The sequence below is a fragment of the Manacus vitellinus genome, unplaced genomic scaffold, assembly GCF_001715985.3.
Source record: "Manacus vitellinus isolate BGI_N305 unplaced genomic scaffold, ASM171598v3 scaffold_4_pilon, whole genome shotgun sequence".
NCBI lineage: Eukaryota > Metazoa > Chordata > Aves > Passeriformes > Pipridae > Manacus > Manacus vitellinus.
In genome coordinates, this window is record NW_021940604.1 from 3,461,448 (window position 1) to 3,485,969 (window position 24,522).

General features: G+C 38.8%; 1 protein-coding gene across 1 annotated transcript in view; it reads left to right on the top strand.

Moving 5' to 3' along the window:
• MTHFD1L (methylenetetrahydrofolate dehydrogenase (NADP+ dependent) 1 like) overlaps window positions 1-24,522 on the top strand; it is a 148,735-nt gene that overhangs the window by 68,765 nt on the left and 55,448 nt on the right. Inside the window, exons 21-24 of the mRNA XM_029962722.1 lie at window positions 13,439-13,578; window positions 15,278-15,319; window positions 16,355-16,455; window positions 16,896-17,073. Of these exons, the coding sequence (XP_029818582.1) occupies window positions 13,439-13,578; window positions 15,278-15,319; window positions 16,355-16,455; window positions 16,896-17,073 (461 nt within the window). The remainder of the gene's footprint in view (window positions 1-13,438; window positions 13,579-15,277; window positions 15,320-16,354; window positions 16,456-16,895; window positions 17,074-24,522) is intronic.

Below are 24,522 nucleotides of genomic sequence, written 5' to 3' on the forward strand. Positions count from 1 at the left end.
ATCCAGCTCTTGTGTACTTGGGGTTTTTTTTAATTCCATCTTTAATATATCACAGTAGCCTCCCTTTATTAGCTACTAGTTTTAAATTTGTGGGGCTGAAGACCCTTGCAATTTGCTTGCATTTCCTTTGTAGGCTCTGACACTCATTCTCTGTGTAGCAGCTCGCTCTGTCTTTTCCTTTCTTTTAGAGCCTCTGTAATTAATAGTGAAACATCTTCTACTCACCAAGTTCACTCTGTAGGATAGCAAAACTGTGTGTTTGACTGCCTTTCCTCCTAGTGGAGGAGGAGGACCAGGAGTTCTGACCTGTTCTCAGGCCAGATGTCACATGAGAGACCAGGCATTTTAAGTCATACATTCAGAGAAGTTTGCATTAATGGATGAAGTGATTTCAGTATGAGGAAAGCAATTCAAAAAGTAATGATGACATGATAGAAAACAATTAAGAGATACCATGGCCTTGCCACAGTTATTTTCAAGTTTTTTTTTTAAATTTTGCTGGTGGGTGGATGCTACTCTGTGCCTCACTGACAAAGGAATTAAATGTTTTTCTCATAGACTAGGAGATGTGATGCGACACGTGTGTGTGAGTTGTGTGCAGAATGAAGTGTCACACCATAACGGAGCTGGCTGGGTCAGAAACAAGCGGAGAACTGGACACACGTAACTTAATTGAGAAAGCCCTGTTTTCTTCTCTTCATATGGGTTTTCAGAGTGGAAGGGAGTTGTAACGAGACAGTGTTTGGGATGGGATTGTGTGCCTTGGGAATTTGCTATGATGATGATGTGGAGGCGGGAAGGGCAGTGTAAATGTTCCTGCTGGCTGGCTCTTTAGAAGCTGGTGTCTTGAGGTAACCTGTCCTTTCTCTTCTTTCTTGCCCAGTAAAAGACAAAGCTGCTGAGTCCATCACTTGTCACCAGAAGCACACAATCTCTGATGGAGAGCTCCCGGTCTGTTGCATATCTGACACTGTAGTGCGTGTCAGGAGGCATACATCTTACTGCCACCTCTATCTTTGACTAGCTTTCTGGCCTGAAGCAAGTAATTTCAGCCTCCATGCCTGCATATGTAATCCTGTTCTTCTTGATGTGTTTATTCAGTTTATAAACTTTCTTGGGGGCAAAAACTGTCTCACCATAACAAATGGGGAGATGCCAAGCACTACATTAATAGGAGCTTTAAGGTAACAGGACTTTTGCATGGCAGCTACCAATACTTAAACATGCATCAGGAATTTACTTACAAGCTGACATGGTATTTTAATGTCCTATATGCTGACCTTTTCTGCAACATGTTAGAGCTTAACACAACTCTTTCTTCTGCCAATGACATTCATAAATTAAATGGAGTGTACAACTGTTAAGGGCTATCCATTATTCTCAGTCTCAGGATAGTTACCCAGAGGTAAAAATAGATAGAAAGGATCTGTCATTCATTCAGAAAGTAGAGGCACTGCCCAGTTCCTGATAAATAAAATACCATTCTACTGAGCAGAAACTGATGACATTGCAACTTCTGTCCTGTTTATTTTCCCTTCCTTCCCCAAGTTAGCAATCTCACCTAGCGTTAAAACTTCCAACATGTAAGAAGCAGTTCCTTTTGTTCTTTTGTTACCTACTGGTTGTCTTGCTTTTATTTATAAGAAGAAAAGAACCAGGGGTTAAAAATATGCAAACACTAAAATATCATGTGTGCTAGGAAGTCCTCTTAATTCATCACTTGGCAAAGGAAATAAAAACAGGCTCCATAGCTAACAGCATTACTTTTGCTTAGGGTTATTTGGCAGAAAATCCATCATCCTCTCTCCGTTTGTGAGTATTTCGTATTGACTTACACCCTTTAGCAAGGGTCAGCAGGGCAGAGTATGCATAAAGAGTTCAAGTCCCATTTCAAAGGCCAAATTTTAATTTTGGCAGATGGTTTATTTTTAATATCAGTTGCAAATGTAAGCTCTTTATTAGATTTTTGTTTGTTTGTTTTACTGACCTTTTGATACTGAAATCTAATGTTCCTTTTATGGACAACTTGTATAAGAATTAGGTTTGTTCAGATATTTCCATCATGTTGGGAAAAATAGTTTTTGGGGTTTATTTTCTGACTCATTGTTCTGAATCTACAGGCAGAAGTACTTTGTTTTCTGAAAACTTTTATGATTAAAATTTCCCCCTCCATATGTGTACACTATTAACAATGTTTGATTATTTGCTTTGTGTATTTACTTTTAGGATGGTTGACTTAAATCTTCATGGCTCCAGAGAAGTCAATACAAATGTGAAATGTGGAAAGGACATAAGTACATGTATTTTTGATAGTGGTAATTATAGTTGGCAAAGTTCTAATATCATTTAGTACAATTTTATATTTTGTGGAGTTGGTTTTCTGTTTTCCACTAGTATTCCATAAACTCATGCACACTGAGAGCCCAGTTAACAGGTGTTTAAAGAAAGAACTATTTAAAGCTACATTTTCTTATTCGGAATCAGAACTCTGCAATGTTTTCTTCTCATCCTGTGCTACCCTCTCTACCAGCCCAGTTAAGATAATGTGGTTTAGGGAAAAAGTTAAGGTGTGTCTTTAGATGTTCCTGGAAGAAAAATGCTTGCGCAGAGCATTCCAAGGATTTTATTTACAGATGTTTTGTTTTGCCTCAAAAATGTTATGAAGTACTCTATGAAAACACAGTATAAAAGAAAAATACTGTGATTTCTCTGAAAATATGCTGACTTTAAATTGTTGGTTTGGGTTTGGGTTTTTTTAATTTTCAAACAACAAACTACATGTGTTATTGTGTGCTGGGAATTTTAAGAGCAAATAGTTATTTCTTTTTGAAAACACTAATTAGATTGCTTACATATCTGACCCTATGACTTAGTGGGTCGTTAGCTTTAAAGAAAAATTCAAGAATTCATGACTAGGGATATAAATTTGTTTCTAAACTGTTTTTAAACATGTTAATTAGATTGCAAATAATGCCAGGTTATGTATGGCCAGTATGATTTGATAATGGAAAGAGTGTTACTTTGGCAAATAGCCAAAGTGCTTTTGAAGGTCAGATGTTGATGATATTTGAAAGTATTCAGAGGCTGTTCTCTGATTCTATAAAATAATACATTAAAAGACAAGATTAATATCCTAAATGGCATCTCAGGGTCAGTTTGCTGCTCTGACCTTGTAATTTAATTTTTGCAGTTTTATAAAACTGCTGTTTAATTAATTTGATTTGATTGAGAAAACAGATTAGATTCAGATACAGTAAGAGAAAATGTAGGTTACTGCCTTTTTTAAATTTTGGGTGACCTTTTATATGATTGTTCTGTTGTTGGTCCCTTTATCCTTGATTTTCTGTGCTGACAGCTTTACTGAACCTGACAATCTCGAACTCTTCAACTGTGCTTCCTGCAGTAATAAGGCACATATTTGTAATGTATCTTCAGCTTAGCTCTGGCTGCAAGCTCTGAGTGGGAATGAAGCTTCAGGGACAGAGCAGATGCTTTACATGCATGAGGACACAGCATCTATGTGCTGCCTCCGTCTACTGCATCTCAGAGCTCCCAAGAGAGTGAGTAACAGCTTCATAAATCAGTGGTTGCAGGCTCAGCTTTTCCTGGAGCCCATTAGGAATTCAGTGTATGGTTTGGTGTTCTTCACTGCACGAGGAGTGAGAAATCACAAAAATGTGGGGGAGGGCTAAGGATGATAGAGTAGCTGAGATGACAAGATGATGGGCAATTATGAAAAAAGAATTAATAATTTATAATCTGTAGTAAAGAGGGATCAACTAATAATGTAGAAATATTTCAGAAATGGTAATGAGTAGTTTGCAATGGCAATTCTGTTGCCTTGATTACATAAATTGCGTTTAAGTGAAGAAATTCACAATAGACATTAAAGAATTGGTCTATCCATGAACAGCTGAAAGGATTTTTCTTATAAACTAGCAGAATTATGGTTTGATTTGACTTTGGTTTTGATTGTGTTCTTAATCGGGAAGTTCCTGTAGGCAAATCCTTCTCTATGTGTGATTTGTTGGTGTGTGTCCTTAGTACCTTCTCTCTCCTTAGTCTGTAATTCTTTCTGTAAGATAGGTTACACATGACACATATACAGTCCAACAGACAGTTATTTTCCACACCATTTTTTACCAGTTGAGCTCTTTTTCCTTATCCAAAAATTATAGGGAAATAAATAAATACATATGAATAAGTTTGACACAAGCCATCAATCTTACACTTTGAGTAACAGTTCAAATACCAGCTTTGTACAGTTTATTTTAAAAGTATAGATGATTACAACTAAGCTAATGCCTACATCTGAAAAGCTTCTATGATTTCCAAAGTTGCTTCTGATGCATTTCCACATGCATGAGCTATTTCACAAAGTCTGTACAGCACAGTGGGCTTTACATACCTGCATCTTTTACCCTCCTCTGCTCTTTCGTGGCTTATGCTGCATGTTCTCACCACTAGGCATTTTTTCCTCCTCTGGATCTTCTGTGGCTTATGCTGCATGTTCTCACCACTAGGCATTTTTTCCTCCTCTAGATCTTCTGTGGCTTATGCTGCATGTTCTCACCACTAGGCATTTTTTCCTGTCTATTCCAAAATACTACTAACAGTGCCCAGTGTTTTCTGTCTCTCTTCCTGTTTATTGATATCTTAAATTTTGTATGCATTTGATAAACATATTACACTCTGTGTAGTGTAATTTCCACTCTCACAGACCTCTCCAGATAAGCCCTTGGGATGGTCTTGTAGAGTAATTTACGGCCTTTGCATCAGATTTTTCCGTGGGCCATCACTACAAACTGCTAGTGCAGGGAAATACTCTTCTTCCTGGGGATATGTAACAGGAGATACCCTTTCCCATGTATTTCTAAAACATGGCTCAGTACTTTTGTCAAGAACAGTGTTGGTGTCCTCTCCCAGACCAATCATGAAAGGAAGGCATTCTGTCTCCTAGCAAAGACTAAGTGGAATGAGAGAAAACCAGAACCTGTTTGTCCTCCTAGGAGAGGGATTCACCACATGTCTACACTGAAAAGGCAGTACCTAAGTCATGGGCAAAATCATTATCATACCAAGCAAGTATTCCCTAGGATTTTAGAAGGGCAAGGGCAAGGCGGAGAATGCTTCTCAAAGTATGTGCCTCGGTAAAGAGCGAGGGGGGAGTTTTAACAGGACTGCAGCCCAGGGCGAATAGTTGCATGCATTGTGGGGTAGGCTTACACTTCAGTGATTGATGACTCTGTGCCTGGCATGCTTCGGGTGATTGCGCCAAGTGACAGGAGCATTGATCATCACAATTCAGCAGGCGGCTCTTTGTTGTGTGGCATCCGCCCGCAGCCTCAGCCAACACTACTCTTCTGCTGTCCATGCACAGATGCTTTTGTTTTGTGATGAGAACAAGGAGAAACGTGTGTGGTTGGCAAGGTGTTTTCCTGACCTCATGGCCTCTCGAAGCCATTCCCATCTGAAGGCATGCAGGAGTGCATGAATGCTCACAGCCCAGCAGGCGGTGGTGGTGGTGGGTTAAACAGATTTTGTCTCTGAGTTGTGATAGGCTGTGATGGTAGCTTGTGTGGCTGCAAAAAATTCTGTATTCATCATTCACTACCAGTATGATCACTGATTTCCTCATTGTATTTCTGCTGCTCTTTAGAAAGTATGTCATCTTCCAGGGCATATACTGAAGTGATGTTTTGTCTCAAGAATAAGATCTTTTGCCTTCCTTCTTTCCTTTTTTTACAAAACAGTGCAATATTGTTGCTAAAGCAGTTGTTACTTCCTGACCATTTGATGAAGTGGTTAGAACTTTACTAGGGAAGAAATTTTCAGGCTCTCTGCCTGCCTCTTGAACTTAGTGTTTTCCAGATGCTTGTAACATAATTTCTCAAAGCATGTTTAAAGTCCTTTTTTTTTTAAGGGGGGTGTAGGAGGACCCAAAAACTGAGAGCTCAACAGAAAGCACTTTCACTTCAATGGGAGGTGTACTTGTGGCAGGAGCTTCAGCCAACTAGATTGTTTAAAAGTGAAAGTAAATGAAAGTCTGGTAGTGAGATACACAGAGAGAAACATAGTTTCAGTGTGATGAGATTTATTTTAAGCCCTTAGGGTAATACTGTGGGTACCATAAATTAGTCTACTCTTTTCAGTTGCAGAATTGTAGGGGAATGGCCTTAAATAAAGATCCATCAGTGATGCTGTTAATTATTCCTTCCACACAACTCTAAATAAAAAACTGGTGAGGTTTTAATTTTGTAATCAGCAGAAGATTAATAATTCTTTTGCCAAAGACCATGATGATCTTTTAAGTATGTAACGAAATTGCCTTATTCCTGTACCATTAATTGTGCTCCATTTAAAAAATGTGATCAGTCATCTGTCTTATGAGCAAATGATACTCTGTTACCTCAAAAGGAGATGTGCTATGAATGGTGAAAGGATGCAATCTAAAATTCACGGTTCTTTTGTTTGAATTTTTCTAGTTAATATTGTGACAGAAGGAGGTTACAAAAGTATATATTTGGTTAGTATGTTCAACTATGCATTGCAATTCATGTCAGGACCCACCACTTAGCTTACGAGCTATGGATCTTTACATGAGTCTAGGACACAGAAGTTAAGAGAAAGTGACTGTAAAACCCTGCAGGCTTAGCAGAGGGATTCAAAGAAACATGTAACTCATGAAGCCACATACAGCTCGCTTCATTTCTATTAGAATGACTTGTTTGTGGCTTGTAAGAACATCTTCAGGTTTTTAAATCTCTAGCAATAAATCTAAATAATGAGTTCATTACTAGCGAGCTGCAAGAAAATGTCAAATTTTACATTCAAAGTATTGGAGTATGGTTTGACAAGGTGGCTAGGGATGAATTAAGTTTTCCACTTTTGAAATGCGTCTTCCTTCCTTCCCTTGCTTTTGCTGCTTGTTTGAACATGTTCAGACTTGTAAGGAAGACTTGTCTGGTCTTACTTCAGCTGATTCAAATATAGCCCAGTGGAAAAAAAATTATTTTTTTTCCTGAGTTTTTGTGTGTGTTTGTTTTCTGTTTAGCAGATTCCAACAGTTTACCTTCCAATTAGATGAATGCCAAAACCTGCAGGAAGTCTGGGCAGCAGGGAAGGAGCAGAAGAGAAAGGTGGAAGACTTATGAACAAGAATTAGCCCTTCAGCAAGGCAGGGTGCTCATTTGATTCAGACACAGTGTAAAACCATGCCCTAAATTGGTGCTTTGTAGGCAAGAATCACTGCAGCTGCACTTCTGTATATGTTCAAGATGAGGAGACAAGCAGAGCTGTGGAGATGTGCAGAGCATGCTTTCTGTCACACAGTGCTATCCCTGTCAGCTCCTGGAGTTTTCAGTTTGATTCCCACCCTGAATTTAAAATCCAGCATCTTCAGCATACATATATATATAAACAGACCTTTAACACCCACAAAGAGGAATTGTATCCTTAATTGTCAGGGAATTGAGATTTAAGGGTTTTCTTCCCCTGTCCGGCTTGTACTACATAAATGAACTCTCTGCTAGTTTTTTTGTCTATAGTCTGGGAATAATCTGTATGAGTCATTGTGCCTTTTCTTTCGTTTAATGTATGAGATGCTCTTGGAAAGTTAGCAGCAACTGGTATTTGAAGTGAGTAACTGTGAGAGGTTATGCGGTGAACTTCAGTTTTTCATTTAAAGCTGCTCTGCATTTCAGTGTTAAAATTAATCCCTTATGGAAAAATAAATGTTTCCAAGCAAAAGATTGAAATAGCTTGTTATGGGGTCCCAAGGGAATGAGCGCTTAATTTAAGTGTATTCCTGGGAGCCTAGTTTCCTGTGCAGCCCTTGCTGCCAGGAGGCAGTGACTGTCAGTGGAGGCCTGAGACTCTTGGCCAAAGGAGGTAAGTCTCCTTTGAAGGAAGGTGGTGTGAATTGACTGCTGCTGTCATGGGTTATGATGGCAGGGTACTTGGATGTAAATCTTTGTCTTCAGCTGACATTTTGTTTTTGTGAAGAAGCTGAAAATTTCCAGGAGACTTTTTTTTCCTCCAAAGAAATTTATATTAGGAGAGGTTGCAAGCTGTAGACCTTCAGTACTGCAGCTTGGAGGGTGTGCAAGTGGAACCAGAAACCTCATTTATAGCATATTTCTCTGGGGATGCTTGTGCAGGTGGGCTGCTCTCTGTCCATGTTTGGAGACTCTTCTACTCAGAGAGTCTCAAGTGAATAGCAATCTACTGTGGAACATAATGTCATATAATCTGCTTTCTGAGAATAAAGTTTATTTTGGTCAGAACTTCTTGTGGAAGAAAACCCATTAAATGTGTGAACCTTTTGTCTTAAGAAGCCAGGACTGCCATATCTGCTGGTTTAATCAAAAGTGTGGATTGATGGTCAACAATCAAAAATCTCCAGTACCCAGACCTCTGCAGGGCACATACTGCCCTGGCACCTTTCTTTAGCAAAAGGTGAAAAGTACATATTACCTCCAATTAGCTTATGGTCTGTTAAACTAAGCAGCAAATATTTTTCCAATTACCTTTTCTTCTACACCTCAGAACAACAATGTAAAACTTTGATAACCCGTGCAAAGTATTTTCTTCATGGCATGAAAAATGTTCAGCCTTAACCTATTCATGTGTCATTTTCTACTGGACTTCGTGTCCAACAGTGGTAGCAGAGAGTTTCCTGCTACCAGTTTTTTGACATCTGAAAATGCGTCAAAAGAAAAATGAACAGGAAAACTCCCTCTGTTAGGAGGTGGTGGGGGGGGGGATGGGAGGAAGAAAAGGGGGAAAAAAGTATCTGTTACATTCCAGAATCAGTCATAATAATGAAAGTTCACTCAAATAATTGCCAGAGTCAGAATGGACAAACATCTGGCTTATTCATCCCTAGCTATACTAACAAAAATATGATATCCTGTTAGAAAAATCACTGATCGTCCTAGTTTATTTTGGCAGTTTTGCACCTTGATATTTTTCCCTTAAATAAGAATGTATCAGTACTTTACAGCTAGCATGCCTCCAGCTCCAGGTTCACAGTTCATGTGCTTCTGTGACTTTGAACTCTTCTTTTCCTGAGTTTACCAGCAGACAGCTGCACCAGAACAGAGATGTTTACATGTGGGGAGTAAATGGCAACTTGCAGCTCAGATTTTCCATTTCCTTTTACATTGTTCAGGAATCCAGGCTCACAATTTGTGTCCTAAAGCTTTGCATCTGACTTGGCCTTTCATAGTACGAATGTTTTATTTTGACATTGATTTGTTGATAGAAAGGGCTGACTAGGGAGAAGCTACTTTCACTAGAAATTACCCTCAGTATACACAAAGTTCAATTGTGGGTGAAATAGCTTTTTAAGAAATATTCTAAACATCACTTTCTGTAAGGCTTTCAAGCACTATGTAAATGTGAGACTAATGTGGAACCACTTTATGCAGCTTCAGCATGATAGATGTATTTTTAGAGGGAGAAAAATTACATTTTTATTAAGAATGATGATGAAATCTGATTATCTGCTTAAACCATGACACTGTCTATTTAAGCTATTGTCATGTGTAGGTGGTTCCCAGATGTGCTTGGCAAGGCAGTAATTACATGAAGGAGATTGTGATAATTATAAACAAGAAACAAAACCATCAGAGTGCTTTGTTCACTCACCTGAAGTGGAATTACAAACTCCAGTGAAGAGTTCTGTCTTTACACCACCCGACAGACTTGTCTCTATTGCCTAATTTAATATTTATGGGCTTTTCCTTTCCCTTTTGTACCTAATTTTGATATTTTGGGTTCAGCTCTGAGTGAAAACTATTGATGATTTTGTAGCAGGAGTGAGTGAAGTAGATGTTATGTCAGTGATCTGTAGAAAGACTTATAGTAATTGTGTGTTGTGTTTTGCCTACTGTTGTTTTGAAACAAGATTCTGCAGTTACCCTGATGTGTTAGAACATGCTAGCTTTTGGTCACCCTGCGTGCAAGTTTTATGCAAACAAATTATTTGACCTTATTGGATCATTTTGGTGCAGTTTACTTCTGATATAGATGTGTTTATTAATTGCTAGGTTTAACCTATGGCCCACTATTAAAAGTAATGTAATGGGAGTGCACTGCTGATACATGAAACTTTAATTTTTAAACTTCATTTCCAGTGTTCCTTATGATACTTGGGCTCTAAAATTGAAGTATAAAATCAAACAGCAGAGTATTTGTAGAATTAGGTTTTGCCCTTTGTATCACCACACAGTGAGAGAATCCCAAGAGCCCTATTTACTGAAAATTACATACAGAAAATAATCTTTTAGAACTCGTCCAGATCATCGTCGAGTCCTGTAGGTGCAAAAAGGGGATTCAGAATGCAAAGCAGGACCTGCAAGCGTAATATCCCTGATCTGAGTCTGCATATGTTTGCCATGGGGTTGTGTTCTTAGGCTGGCAGTGCAAATACCTGTGTGTCTTCTGTGAGCTCGCTGAAGGCAAATCAGTTACCTCTTTACTTTTATTAGAACTGCTTTAGAACTCTGTTTGTGCCTGGGAGATGAAAGCAAGCAGTTAACATCATGCTGATATCTATTACAAAGCTCCTACCTGCTTGCAGGGCAGCAGCCCAGGTAGCCATGATTCATAGGGGTGGAAAAAGGCTGCTTGACAGGGGACAGGATAAACAGACATCCATGGAGGGGAGCTGAAGCTGGGCAAAAACTGTGTACGCAGGTAGCAGTGGTTGTGTTATAAACTTTTCTTCAGTTGAGGTACACGACTGCTTAAGTAAATGTTTGTTACCCAAAACCTATGTCAGGTAACCTGTAATCTATAATTGTAATGTGTTGACAAAGTATATATGAGAAATCATAACCAAAATAAATGGCCCAATTTGTGTTGTTACATTTAAAGTGATTAGCTGGTTTATCTCATGATCTCTAAATGTAGATTAGCTTGAAACTTCCTATTCATAGTCTGTGTTTTTCATTGGTGCTTTCATTTGAAAGCAGGAAACAATCTGAAAGTAATTGTATCAAGTGTTTCAGCACAAAGATTTTAAATTATAATAGCTTGGCATATTATTCTGCCTTCTTACTATTCCTTGGAGGAAATAAAATGGAGTTACAACTTTCATCCAGACAGCTTTTCTACTACATCCTGTTTCCTTCCGCACACTGGAGAAAGCACTGACGTCTCCCTTTCCTCTGCTTCCAGTGAAAAAATTCCATTCCCCATGTTGTAGCACACACTCTGGAAAATGGTGTTGTGTTAGCTTTTCAGATGTCAGTACAGTATTTGGGATTTTTTAGGCAAATGCACATTTTGCCCTCCCTATCAAAGGAAAGCATTGCAGAGAACAGACGAATATGCACAGCTGCTCAGATAGGTGGCCCCCTGCACAGCTCTCCTGACCATTTGCCCTGGCTGCCTACACTGTCCAAAGGGTGGCTTGTACCTCCTCGAGAGAACCATGAAGTACTGTGTGAGCAGTTGCTGTATTTACTGGAAGGCTGATATCTCTGCTTTTCTCCCACTGAAAGGCAGACTTGCAATCCCCCTTTCTCTAAGGGAAATTGACCCTTGAAAAGGCTTGGCATGAAATGGATTAACTCCCTGGAAACTTTGTTTGGAAATGTTAGTAGACTGCTATGTATATACGCTGGCAGTCTCTGGAAGAGACAAATTATTTTCCCACCCTCTCAAGCACTTGGTAGTTTATCTTTTGTTTATATTAAGGATTGATCATGGTTATATATTCCTGATTCAGAGTTCTCATTAATCACCCTGTGCCACATAAGAGATTGGAGAAGAAGAATAGGGGTTACTGGAAAGCAGAAACGTGATCTCTGGCTCTGCTTTTAATATGACTTATCCTGACATTAGCTTTGCTCCTATGAATTACTGTGTTTGTGTAAACCTCTTTTTTTTTTTTTTTGTTCCATGTTTGCTATGTCTGTTTTTCTCAGGGCTATTCGGAAAAAGATTATATACTTATTACAATGATTTAGGAGAATATTAATCATGATACTTGCCATGTTACTATTTCAAGAGGTCCCTGCCCCCCTCAGCATGCCCACCTCCTTGTTTGCTAACACTTGCTTCCTCTCCCAGCCCCAGCAGCCATTTCCTCCCTCAGAGCAGATCCACACAGGCAATTGTTTAAGCCTGTGCAAAATGAAGAAGAGGTGGAAAAGGACTGCTGGGGTGAGGACAAATGCCCAAAGGCTGTGACTTCCTAAAGTGCATTGGCTGCCAACAGAGAGATACTTTCTGCCACAGCAACAGAGCAGATCTGTACCTCCTCCTCCTTGACCCTACTGAAGGTTTCCAACCCTGAAATGTTCAATCAGCTGTTGTGGTCACTTCCCCTCCGAAGCATGGGAGACAAAACTGCTGGCAAGAGGGAAAGAGAAGGGAATTTACTGATTTTTACAAGTTGATTATGAGGGTTATAAGAACACGTTACCGGCCCTGCTTGGAGCCAAGTTGAGAAGCCTCTGGAGCAAGTATTTTCCCACCCTGGTTTGTCAGCCTGAAAGTCCCTTCACATCTTTCAGAGGCATGCATTGAGCCCAACTCATTAAGTGTGTTCTGGTGGGAAATTGTTACATTGGCAAATTTTCAACCAATGGGAGATTTAATCCCTTCAATTTTTTTATTTGCTTTGTGCTTGTGTTTGTCTAATAAAAAGAAATTATTTGGATTTTAAAAGAAGCAATTGAAATAATTGCCGTTTGACAAATCAGAGCAAATTCCCTCTGAAGAGACTGATACAATTTAATACAGATGATCTTCTCTTTATTTGTAGCTCCACTAAAAATATTTTGCCAGGTGTATCCTAATTCTGGACAGATTTTTCTCTTGAGTCATGTTACATTCATGTCTGCCTTCTTTGGTGCAAAAGCCCACTATTAAATTCACTGTTTAACAGCGTATTGAATACTATGACTGTAACTGCTGGTTTGTGTTTATAATTAAACATTCTCTCCACAAAAGCGAGAGATGATCAGAAGTTCTGCAAACTTAGAAGAATTTATGTCCATTAGTTGTGATGAAAACACATCTTTAGTGAAATCGAAGGAGGAGAATTAAAATAGGAAAGTCTTGTATCTGTGAGAATTTGCAAACATTTTAAATGTAGTTGCACAGAAACAGTGATTTTAGAGGACTAGATTTTTTTAAATACTTTGATTCAAACTAATTTAGATTGCTTGAGTTTTTTCCCCACATGTGACTACTTTTGATGACATATTGTACATATCAAGAATAAGAGAACTTATTTCTGAGTTGGGAATAGGTTTTTAATCAGACTCTGTAATGTAAATAGAACTCTATTTGAAAGTTCATTCAAAACTGAGTACTGGTGTATATTTAAGTGCACAGTATGCTAAAGTAGAAATATCCCCCAGTGTTTAACCAAAAGCATGTTTAATGTGTGGTTTTGTTTTGTTTTTTTAATGTTTAACAGTAACTGAAGCTGGCTTTGGTGCTGACATTGGGATGGAGAAATTCTTCAACATCAAATGCAGGGCATCTGGCTTGTTTCCCAGTGTGGTTGTACTTGTTGCTACAGTGAGGGCTTTGAAGATGCATGGAGGTGGGCCAAATGTAAGTTTTTGCACCTTTCTTGGAAAATAAAATTGTTGCTAATATTTGAAATAAGTAAAATATCTTGATTTAAGAAATATTTGGGGTAGCCTAAGGGCTAATATTTAAATAACCCTTCTGAGATACCTCATTATATAGATGTTACCTCTAAAGTTAATGCAAAAAAGGCACAAATGAAAGAAGAGGGATGAAAGAGCTCTGAAGAAGTACTGTATCTTGCTGAGCTAGGAAAGTTTGTTCACATGAAAAAAAAGCTATAAGATATAAATATCTATATTCTTTTTCCTGCCTTTTGAAATAGCATTTTAAAGTGCATTGAAGTAGTCATAGGCTGGGAAATTTGGCAGCTGAGGAGGAATGAGAATGAATTTGGGTTGTAGTGTGTGAGTGGAAACAGAGAACATTGTTGGTGAAGGCTTTGAGATTTCTTTTACTCCAGTAATGGGTACCCATTACCCCTTCTGTCCTTTTATTTTGTTCAGGTTAATTTCCTCAGAGATGCTGAAGTAACTGATAAAATTTTGCAAATCTTTTTCTGGTGTACCAAAAGTCACCAGTGTATCATTTTTTTGCTATTTAAGCCACAAAGAGACTTGTACCAATTACTGGTTGTAGAAGTGCTCCTCAATCGTGCAGTCAGATCAGACTCTGCTAACCGAGTAGACAGAAACTGAAATTAACTCCTGGAAACACTTTCATCTGCCCAGCAGCATGCTAGAGAGTGATGCTGCCAGGGAAACAGTCTCACTGGGTGAAAATACCAGAGCTGTTTCCACAGCCACAAAATTTTGGAATGCATGGTCTCCCTTACAGCTAAACATCTCTAAGAGTTAAAGCTGAGCCATCCTTTTTCAGTCTTTCAGGTTGATATAATTACAGGACTTTCTGTCATTTTAGTCCACTTCTAATACACCTTTTCTTTATTTTTAATTACATTCCTCCATTCCTTACAAGGCAGGTGTATTGTCACACGTGTTATCATTCAATCTAGCAAAAATAGGACTTAAATATGTCTTAATAACTGTTCCTGGTTTTGTCTGAGTTGCGTCTTTAGAAATTTAAAACTTTTGTTTGTTTACAAATGCGATGCATTCATCACAGAGGCATGTAGAGTACCAGATACTTTTACTGGAAGGTTAACTATAAAATGGACCCATGCTAGAGACAAAAGTGAGTAAGTCCAGTGCCTGGGATTGATGTATGTAGTCCTTGAAGACTAGATATAGTACTCTGGTGATACTCTTTGCATGTATACCTTTGTGCTTTCCAGCAAAGTAAATTACTTGCATGCAGTTCCTTGCCCCAGGCAGCAATTGCAAGACATTAAAAGATGATGTTCCTCTTCTGGTCATCTGTGTTGCTGTTATTTGTTCAACCAGCTGTTGGAGGTTACTGTCCATTGTCTTTGTACTGCTGGTGTCTTGTAACAATATGTAGAATGAAATCCAATCAGCTCTCCTGTACTGCATCTTTTGCAATTAGTTCCTAAGTCACTACCTGTATCTTACTACCCAAATACAATAGGAAGTGTTGGTATTCTTTATGTACTGGTGAAATAAAACAGAAGCTGCAGACAGACTATGATGTTGTGTGCAATGTATGTGTTAATTGGCAGTATAGAAAGTAGGCAAAAGTGCATTGCAGACCCTCTAGGGTTATGACAAGTGTCAATCTGTGATGACTTTGTTTATTATCCCAGGTAACTGCTGGTGCCCCCTTGAAGAAAGAATACACAGAAGAGGTAAGAGGAACGGTTATAAAACTTAGGAGGGGTTTGTTTAAAGGAACAAAATAATGTGGCATATGGAAAATCAGAACTTCTCGTTCCTCTGGCTGCATAGTGTGCAGCCTCAGGTTTGACAATAGCACACTCTAATGCTGACATTCAGTGAACATCTTTAAATAGGCACCACCAACAAGTAAAGCCATCTCATCCTCCCTCAGCCCCTTTCTGTTATCCCTCTTGGATGTGTTATTTGTGTGACTGCATGATGGATTGTAGTGAGGAACTGAACTAGCTGAAAAATAACCTTTTTTCAGTAGTTTTTCTGGAACTACTAAGTTTTCAGATTGATCAGCATACAGGCATTTATAGAAGGAAAAGAGCAGAGTGGTGTAGGGGTCATAGACATTCCCTGAAACTAATGATAGCATAACCTGTTCATTAAACAAGTTGAATCTGTGTTTCACGTTTGGGCTTGTCACTCGTCAAACAAGTGTGAATTCTACTGGTTTGTTTTCTTTGTCACTTCACTGTAGCCAAATTCCGGTCTTCTGCTTGTATGAAGCTAAGAATATGTGTTTTGTTATAATTAAGACAAGGTCTACAAAGTGTGAGGTAAAAGAGTAAATAAGGAAATCCAGTAATGTGCTTTTATCTGGGATATGTATGTGTATATAGATTAAACTATATATCTAACACATCTGTATGTCAATCCCCACCCCACTACTGTAGTTTTTATAAACTTTGCAAACAGGTCTTTCACAGTCATGACAAGCAACCAGTTGTCAGCTGTACCGCCTTCTTGTGTCCCAGAAGAGAGCAATGGTTTCATGTACAAACTCTGTACACTGATAGTTACTTAAATATATCTGTTGCTTATTAGTTGAAATAAGAATTAATAAGGGCAAAAATTCTTTTGTCTGGGAGCTTTTCACTTGCCTGCAACTGTCGTGATCAACACTGTTTTGTTCACTTTAATTTATTGAAAATTCTTTGGCTGGAGAAGTCTTTATGTATGTTACCGTTTCCATTAATTTTTATTTAATTGCACAGAACCTCCAGCTGGTAGCTGATGGCTGCTGTAATCTACAGAAACAGATTCAAATTACTCAACTCTTTGGAGTTCCTGTTGTGGTTGCTCTAAATGTCTTCAAGTAAGTCTATTCTTTGATTACTTTTGTGAGTAAATACACTGCTTAAACTTCTCTCTTTTCTTGGTTTTTAAATTAATGAATTTTGGCATAAAGAAAAGAAGCTATTAAAAAATTTCCATTTTCATCATGAATATAAAGATATTTAACTCCTTAGCTTGTTCTTAAGGTTTTAAAACCAACAAAAAGTATATACTATTATGGAACTGGCAATCTTCCATGTTAATTAGCTATAACAATCACAAAGAGTTAATTAGCTATAACAATCACAAAGAGTTTTCTTGCAACATGTAAATACGTATACTCTGTATAAATGCATTATGTATATGGCAAAATTCCTATATTGCTTTACAATTGCTGATGGTGGAATAAGGCTAAGTTTATAATGTTATAAAAGAGTACTAATTAAACAAAATAATGAGATGGAATTGTTTGCCTGACAGAACCGACTCTCCTGCTGAGGTTGATCTGGTGTGTAAGATTGCAAAGCAGTCTGGAGCATTTGATGCTGTACCCTGCAATCACTGGTCAGCTGGTGGTAGAGGAGCAGTAAAATTAGCTCAAGCTGTGGAAAAGGCGGCCAATCAGAAAAACAGTTTCAAATATCTCTACAACTTGGAGGTAAGAATTTTATTTTTTTTTAATGAAAGCATTCTGCATCAGAGTTGGATTTAAAACAAGAAGAGCATTGCAACAGTTACCCAATATACTTGGAAAGGAACTTGCCTTGGTTTAAAATCACAAAAACTGGAGAGAATAATCTGTGGCTTGTCTAATCAAAGAGCAGGATACTTGCTGGTAATGATTGTTGTTTTATTGCACTGAATGATGTTTCTGATGCTTCCATGTTTAATGTAAAAGTATGTATGCAGATGGAACATTCACAAATTATTGAGAGACTTCTCCACAAAGATCTCACAGTCATGGTATTTTTCCTGTCAGTCAGCTAAAATGCAATGTAGTTGCTGTCTCACAGCGATGGGTATTGCACCACATTGTGGCTTCCTGAAGCGTTCACTCTCCGTATGAGAAGGATGTAACAGGTAGCATGTCCTCGCTCATCCTACGTCTACCCAGCCCAACCAGGTCAACACAGAGAAAAAGCATTGCCTTTAGCAGCACCTTCCTACACAACACAGCTCTCAGATGAACCTGAAGAGCAGAGGTGACCCAGTCCTGTTCCTTCTCTCCTGATGATCAGATTGGAGTCTGCTAGTACAATATGGCACACATACGTGGGTCACTGCTGCTGTTGGCTTTAAATCCTCAGTCTACCCAGGAACAGTTCCCAGTGCCCTTGCCTTGCTCCAGCTGATGGCACCAGAGTCCACAAGCCCCTGAGTTTCATGGCTTACTCCAGCTGCTGGTACTCAGACCATTCCTCCTACTCTCTAGTGCTCATACATACACATCTAGAGCAGAGAGCACACCTACACAGAAGGGAGTCAGAAATCAGATTTAATGAGAATAGAGCATAGATTGTGGTCCTCGAGCACAGAGCTCAGTTAGTCAGACTACTGACAAGGCAGACACCTTTACACCCAACTGATGCCTTCTTCCTCATTTCACTCATTTTTTTCCCCACACTTACTCCTTTTCGATCCACCTTGATTACTCCCTTTCCCCATCTTTGCTCCTTCTACTAAACAATCTTTACACATTCCCACAATCCCCTTTGAAAATCCCATCCTGAAGTTTACACAGTCCCAAAATCTGCTTGTTCATACATCCCATAGAGTCATGTGCTGCTGCAGGCAATCACTTGTTTTCATTTACAGTTTTCTGATCAAAGAGTCTCCCCATTGACTCACCTTGGTGCATTTCACACCAAGGACAGTAGTCTCATCTTCCCCTTGGATAGGAAACAGGCAATTCAATGCACTCTAATTTTCACTGATTAGGTTTTTCCACTGATTATATTACTAGGGTTCCTCCACCTATCATTGTTCCTCTGATCCTTACTGGGGCTTTGTGTCTAATTTGCTTAGCCGTTAGATAACCTAACAAATGATAGTGTAGTCCAGGTTTCAATCCTGTGTCTGCCAGAGATAGTGACTCTTCTTACATGTCTTGGAGACTTTGTTATTGCAGTTGTCTGGAAGGTAACATCGCAGCATTGTGACCTGTCAAGAGGAGTAACTTGCAAAGAAATATTGCTTGGGCCCCTGGAAGCTCCATGCTTGAGTACCACTGTGGTGGCAGAACACTTGGAGGGACATATTGCCAAAAAGGTTATACAAATGATTTCTCAGGACCTTCCTAGCTATCCAAATGTGGGTGGATTTAAATCTGGGCAGCCAAACAGACTTCTCTGGTTTTGAGGCTTTGTAGCCAATTTGACAAGGGCTGTCAGATTTCAGATCCTGTGCCCTAATTGACTGTACTGCTTAAGTTTCTTTAGAAAATGTCTGAATGATATTTTTTAACAAAAGAACCTCAGTTTCATTCTTTTAAATGGCTGAAAGTTCCTGTTTTGATTCTTCTCTCCAGAAAAAAGTTCAGCTTGAGGTAGATATGCCCTACTATTGTCTTCCATTCTCTCTTCTCCTTGATACGTACCCTGTATGTATTGCACCCATTTTATTTCTTCTTTAAATGTCCCCTGCTGTTTTTCAAAATGTCAGTAATCCAGACAACTTCTATCAATATTAACCAGTGCCTTGACAGAATAGAGGTAAATACATTGGGAATATTAGTACTGCGGCATCTACTCAAGGCATTTTGCCCATGCAATTTTTTACAGCTAAAAAATGAACAATGTATCTACCTTTCTAAGTTGGTCTCTTCCGAGGTACTCTGAAAAATGAAGCCATCTTCTTACTGAGCTTGCGTAATAACACAGAGAAAAAAATTCTTTGAAAAATATATGCAATAGTTTTAACCACTGAACACTTGTCTTACAGAGATAGGACTTTAACACTGGCCAAGTCACATCCTTAGACTCTGATGTTGCTAAATACTGTGTAGCTTATAATCTTGTGGTATGAATGAGTAAAAAGGATTGGTAAGGATGGACTCTAAGTCTAAAGAAAATGAGATTGGTTTCTACTTTAATGTCTTTCCCAGGCACATCATTTCATGCTGTGCCGCATGAACAGCATGATCTTAAGCACAAAGGGAATGAATCACAACTTTACATCAACTTAATATACCATAACTTCACAAAAGTATTATAAGTCTCAAAAATATATTGAAGGGATTTTACAAAAACATATAAAGATTTTTAAATACTGTAAAGAAAGTAAATTCAGACCAACAAAAACAGTAAAGTTCAGGCTTCTGTTTCATTCTTACTTTGCAAAGGATGGGGAATGAAGCAGTTGGAGTAGGAGAGTGAAACAGCAATGCTGTCACTTGTACATTATGTAGGTCAATTGGTTACTAGGCTCACAGAGAAGTGAAGGAAAGCCACTTCACCCAAATAAGCCTACCCAGATATTAATCAAGACTGTAATAAGATTTTTTTGGGGGGTATGATTTTTACTGTTCAAAGGGGTAAAATTAAGAAATTTAAGAAAGATAAGAGGTAGTAAAGCGGGATTCAGGCAGATGATTTTCCCCCATCATTGTACCTAAAGGGTGTGTAAGTGAAAGGACATAATTCTGCCCCTCATCTAACTGCTAGATTTGTCCAGTTACTTGAATACTGTTACATTCTGGTTGCCTCAAGTTTGATGGAATTTGAGGTGTTGTTGGCTTTTTTCCTGTTTTCTTTCCCCTTTGGAAGGTCAAAGAGGAGAAATATCCTGTATAAAACCGCTACCACGTCATTCATATATCAGTCTGTCTTTATGAAATTACTCTTCCTTTTACTATGTTTCCATTTAATCCTTTAATGTCTATGCACCTTGTTTTCCTGTCTGGAAAACTAAATCAGAATTTGCTTCTAAAACTGGCTATAATTAGAACAACTTCCAACAGTACAGACCACTATAGCCAAAACAGGTTCATTCAATAATTTGATGTTTTCTTAGAAAGCATCACCCCAGCTTGAAAAAAAAAAACCTTAAAGCCCCTATATGTAAAACTGATTTATATCCTTTTTAACTACTTAGAATAAAGTTTGCAGTAAACTATTTTATTAGCATACAGTCAGAGATTTAATTAAAGGATAGTCCAGACCAAGTGTGCTCTCTTTGTTTTGGTTTTTTCTAAATGGCATGCATCTTTCCAGTGCTTTATGTAATTTCCAAGTGTATCTCTGAAAACAAGGGCTTCCTTGAAAGGTGTTTATAAATGTGTGTAATATGAGAAGAACAAGAAAGTATTTTCTAGATCCGTTAAATACTGTTTCTGAACATAAAATCTGTTCGATAGGTTTCTGAATCCTGAAGTATGGTTATACATTTATACCATTTCTTTGATACCCAAGCATGCACTGAATGAGCAATTTTAGACATTGGGCGCAACACAGTTGTGTCAGTTCAGGACTCAGGCTCTGCCAAGCTGTCCTGTTCAGTATCATAGCAAGCTACTCTACTTTTAAGACTGTGCTAACTATATTCCTTGAAGCATCTATTTTGGTCTGTTTAGATTTCCTTGGGTTTAGCTTTGTGACACATTCTATAGTCCCATTTTTAGATAGCTTTTCAGGTTCTCTTTATTTATTTCTCTAAGTAGGCAAGATTTTTTTTTTTTTATCAAGTGACTCATGCTTGTAGTTTGTATTTTTTTTGGTCTTGATTCTAGCAAGGATTTGTTTGACATTTGATATTAGATGAACAAATATTTTTCGGGAGTTGAAATGAGAATAGAATAGCTTATATATGGTTTTGGGAATCTATATCTGTACCAGTGTAATTTCATGGACAGAGTACAAGATGTGACCTTTGACAAGTATAGACAGCACCATTGCCACTGTAGGAGTGTAAGAAAATGACATAAACAGATACAGTGTACCATGAAATGCTTACAGTATTAGGAATTGCACAGGGTGGGGTGGGTTGTTCAGGAGCAAGGATCTGATAGGCTCCAGAGTTTATAACATAGTTTAAAAGATTACTGGCAGTAATTGAAATAAATACTACAGTATTGTGTGGGTTTAGTATGGATTTTTGTCCCCTCTGCGCAATAACCTCTCTTAATTTACTGTTGAGTTGTTTTCTTGAAGAGTATTTCCCTTCAGTGCTTGGAGGATAGGTTTGTTTTAAAGGCCTTCTGAACTCTCTATGAAATAATCTGTGGTGGTTTATTTTAACATATATTCGTGCTACATATGGAAAATATCAAAATATCAACCCTCTTATCACTGTTGACTTCCCTTCTGGGTTCACTTTTCTTGAAGTATGGGTCTTTAAGTTGCAGCAGAAAGCTATTACTCAAAATAAAGTTGACTGACCCATTAAAAGTAAGTTTAGATAACTAGAGGGAGGAAAGGAGAGGATGGAAACATACGCATCCCATTCCCAAATTTCTCTGGCCACTCTTGGCCAGGGGTTTCTTGCCTTTTGAGTAACCTGCCTTCTTCCGCTAACCTGGTCTTCTTCTTTTTTCTTCTGTGGTGAACTCTTCCTTGACTAACAGGAGCCCTCCTCAACCTGGGGCAGGAAACAGAAAAAAGCAGAAAAAAGAAGGCAGGTTTTTAAGAGTTACATTGCCCCTTCCTGCAAGACAGCTGTAGTGCAGTGGGCTGTCACTCAGGAGATAGAAGAGCGGAGAAGGATAAGTATATGGCATGAGGCAGGATCAGCATATCTGACTGGTCAACAAGTTAGCCTTGTCCTCTTAAAAGAATGACACAGTAACCTGACAAGTATTATTGAAGAGACTCAAGTCCCCTGATTTATGCTGTATTGGAAAGCTAAATTGAAGAGTGTAAAGGTCGCAAATGGGAGGGAGGAAAAGGGGCTGTTTCAGTTTTCTGAGTTTGTCAGATGATACCTTTTTTTGACAGTGCTCTGCCTTTAGGTAATATCATGATAAATGAAAATACTTTGAGGTTGTACTGTCAAAGTTGATTGCATAAATATTTTGGATGAGTGCAGCGTATTGCCTGGCCCACCCTGCAGAACAAAGGCGAGCTTTCTCAGCTTGGGGCTGTCCACTGAGAATGAGGTTGAGTAGCTTCACTTCTCAGGGAGGCATTCAAGCAGTTAGCAACCTCAGCACTGGTGTTTTTCTTCCCCTGCTGGGAGCGTAATAATAACTTGGGCAAATCTGGAGCATCTGAGCCCACAGTTTGGCTACCCCTGTGGGTAAGCACAACCCTGCCTTGGCTGTGCTGTGGCAGTATGGTGTGGGCTGTCGCTTGTCTCATTTCTTCCAGTCTTCGCTTCAGCTGTCACAGACAATGGGTCACTCAGAGGGGTCTGAGGGTAGCATAAAGGAAAAACTGCTGGGATCTGTTCTGTGCGTTATTTTCTCTTCCACCCTCTGGCCATGGTCTCCAATAGCAAGAATGAGGTGTGAGTAATGAAGGAGGAAGAGCCCTGTCAGTGGAGAAGAAGGCTCCTTGGTCTATGTACTAGGAGAGGAGGAGAGGCTCGAAGAGGAAGGCACAGTCAAGAAGAGCTCATGTGGGCCTGGGTTTGAGGATGCTGACCTCCTGGGGCACAGTGTTTCTCATCATTTGTACACTTGTCATCTTTTCAGTTGCAGTGATTGAATGGGAGACGTGGGGGGAGGGGGGGTGTCAGGGGTATTTTCTGTTTCTTTCACTAATACCACAAAGTCGTTAAACCATCCTGTGTCTGCTGTCACATCAACCCAACATACCTCTGCTCATTTGCCTAGGAGGCAAATAGCTTCTGTGTTTTTCTTATACAGCATAGAGTTCAGTCACATGTGGACCTAATGGAAAGTCCTTAAGCATTACTGGGATAGGAATAAATAAAATTACGTATGCTCCTCACTGAAACGTTTCCTGATAATTGATGGAGATCATTTCTCATCTTGAAATGCGGGCTGTGCTGCCCTCCAGGGTATGCTAATCTTTAAATTATTTTCCCCCTCCCCTCTACTGCTAGTAAGCCATCTAACAGTGAAGCCACATTAAAGAGGAATTCCATAAGGCTGTCCCACCCATTCCTCTCACTCCTGTCAAAGAGATTTCAGTGGCGTCTGGACACTTCTTTCACTGAATTGGGTGCTCTAGGATGGGAAGCTATCTTCCTTCCACTCCATCTCTTTATTTGTGGATATAGGCTCTTGACGGCACTGCACTTTTATGTTTGTTTTCATTATTTCCCTATTCTTCGTGTAAAGCAATTTTCTTAGGCACAGCTGGGGTTTCAAAGTTGGGGAAATGGAAAATAAATCTCTAAGGCCACAGGCTTAGGTGTTGATTCACAAACTGTTTAACTTGACTGAATACACTTTTCCACAAATTAAAAAACAAACTGTTGTCCTGTGCCAACAAAGGAAGAGCAGTGCTAAAGACTTGGAAATCCTTTTGTCAGCCACAGATCTTCTGGAACCAGAATATACAGATACTTTAATAAATGTGTTTTTATTTTATCCAAGGGAAAAGCTAGAAGTAGGAGTTTGAATGTGCAGAGTCAGCTATTGTTTTAGCACTGCACTCTGTCACCCCACACAGCACCTTCAGCCATACTCCCATCATGTTTTCATTTGGCAGCTTCCCAAGAAGAGGAGTGAGTGATGTCTGCATACTGTTTCACTTAGCCAAACAGTGACTCTTTTTTATTGCTTTCAGTGAATGTGCAAGTTAAAATTTAAAAACAAAAATGTCACTGCCTTGAATTTTGAATTATTATAAAAATTTCTGTTAAAACACAAGCAGCTTAGTTACAATAAGCCCAGACGTTGTTACCTTATAATTAAACTAGTGATCTCATAATTAAAAATAGACAGTGAGACTAAAGTGAATGTTTAAAGTATCTGAAGTATGTGTAAGTTACAAGTGAATAGGGCTATTGTATATTCTCTGGTTTAAAGACATGTTTTTTCAACAGAATCTTAAGTTTTGTCAGAGAATACAGTAGTTTTAAATATTTATGTTGTGTAAATGTGAAGACATTGTTTCAGGCAGTGCTACACACTGCATTCACTTACAGTTTTCCATTTAAACTAGATAATACCAGCACTTCTCATAGTAGTGTGACTTAGCTG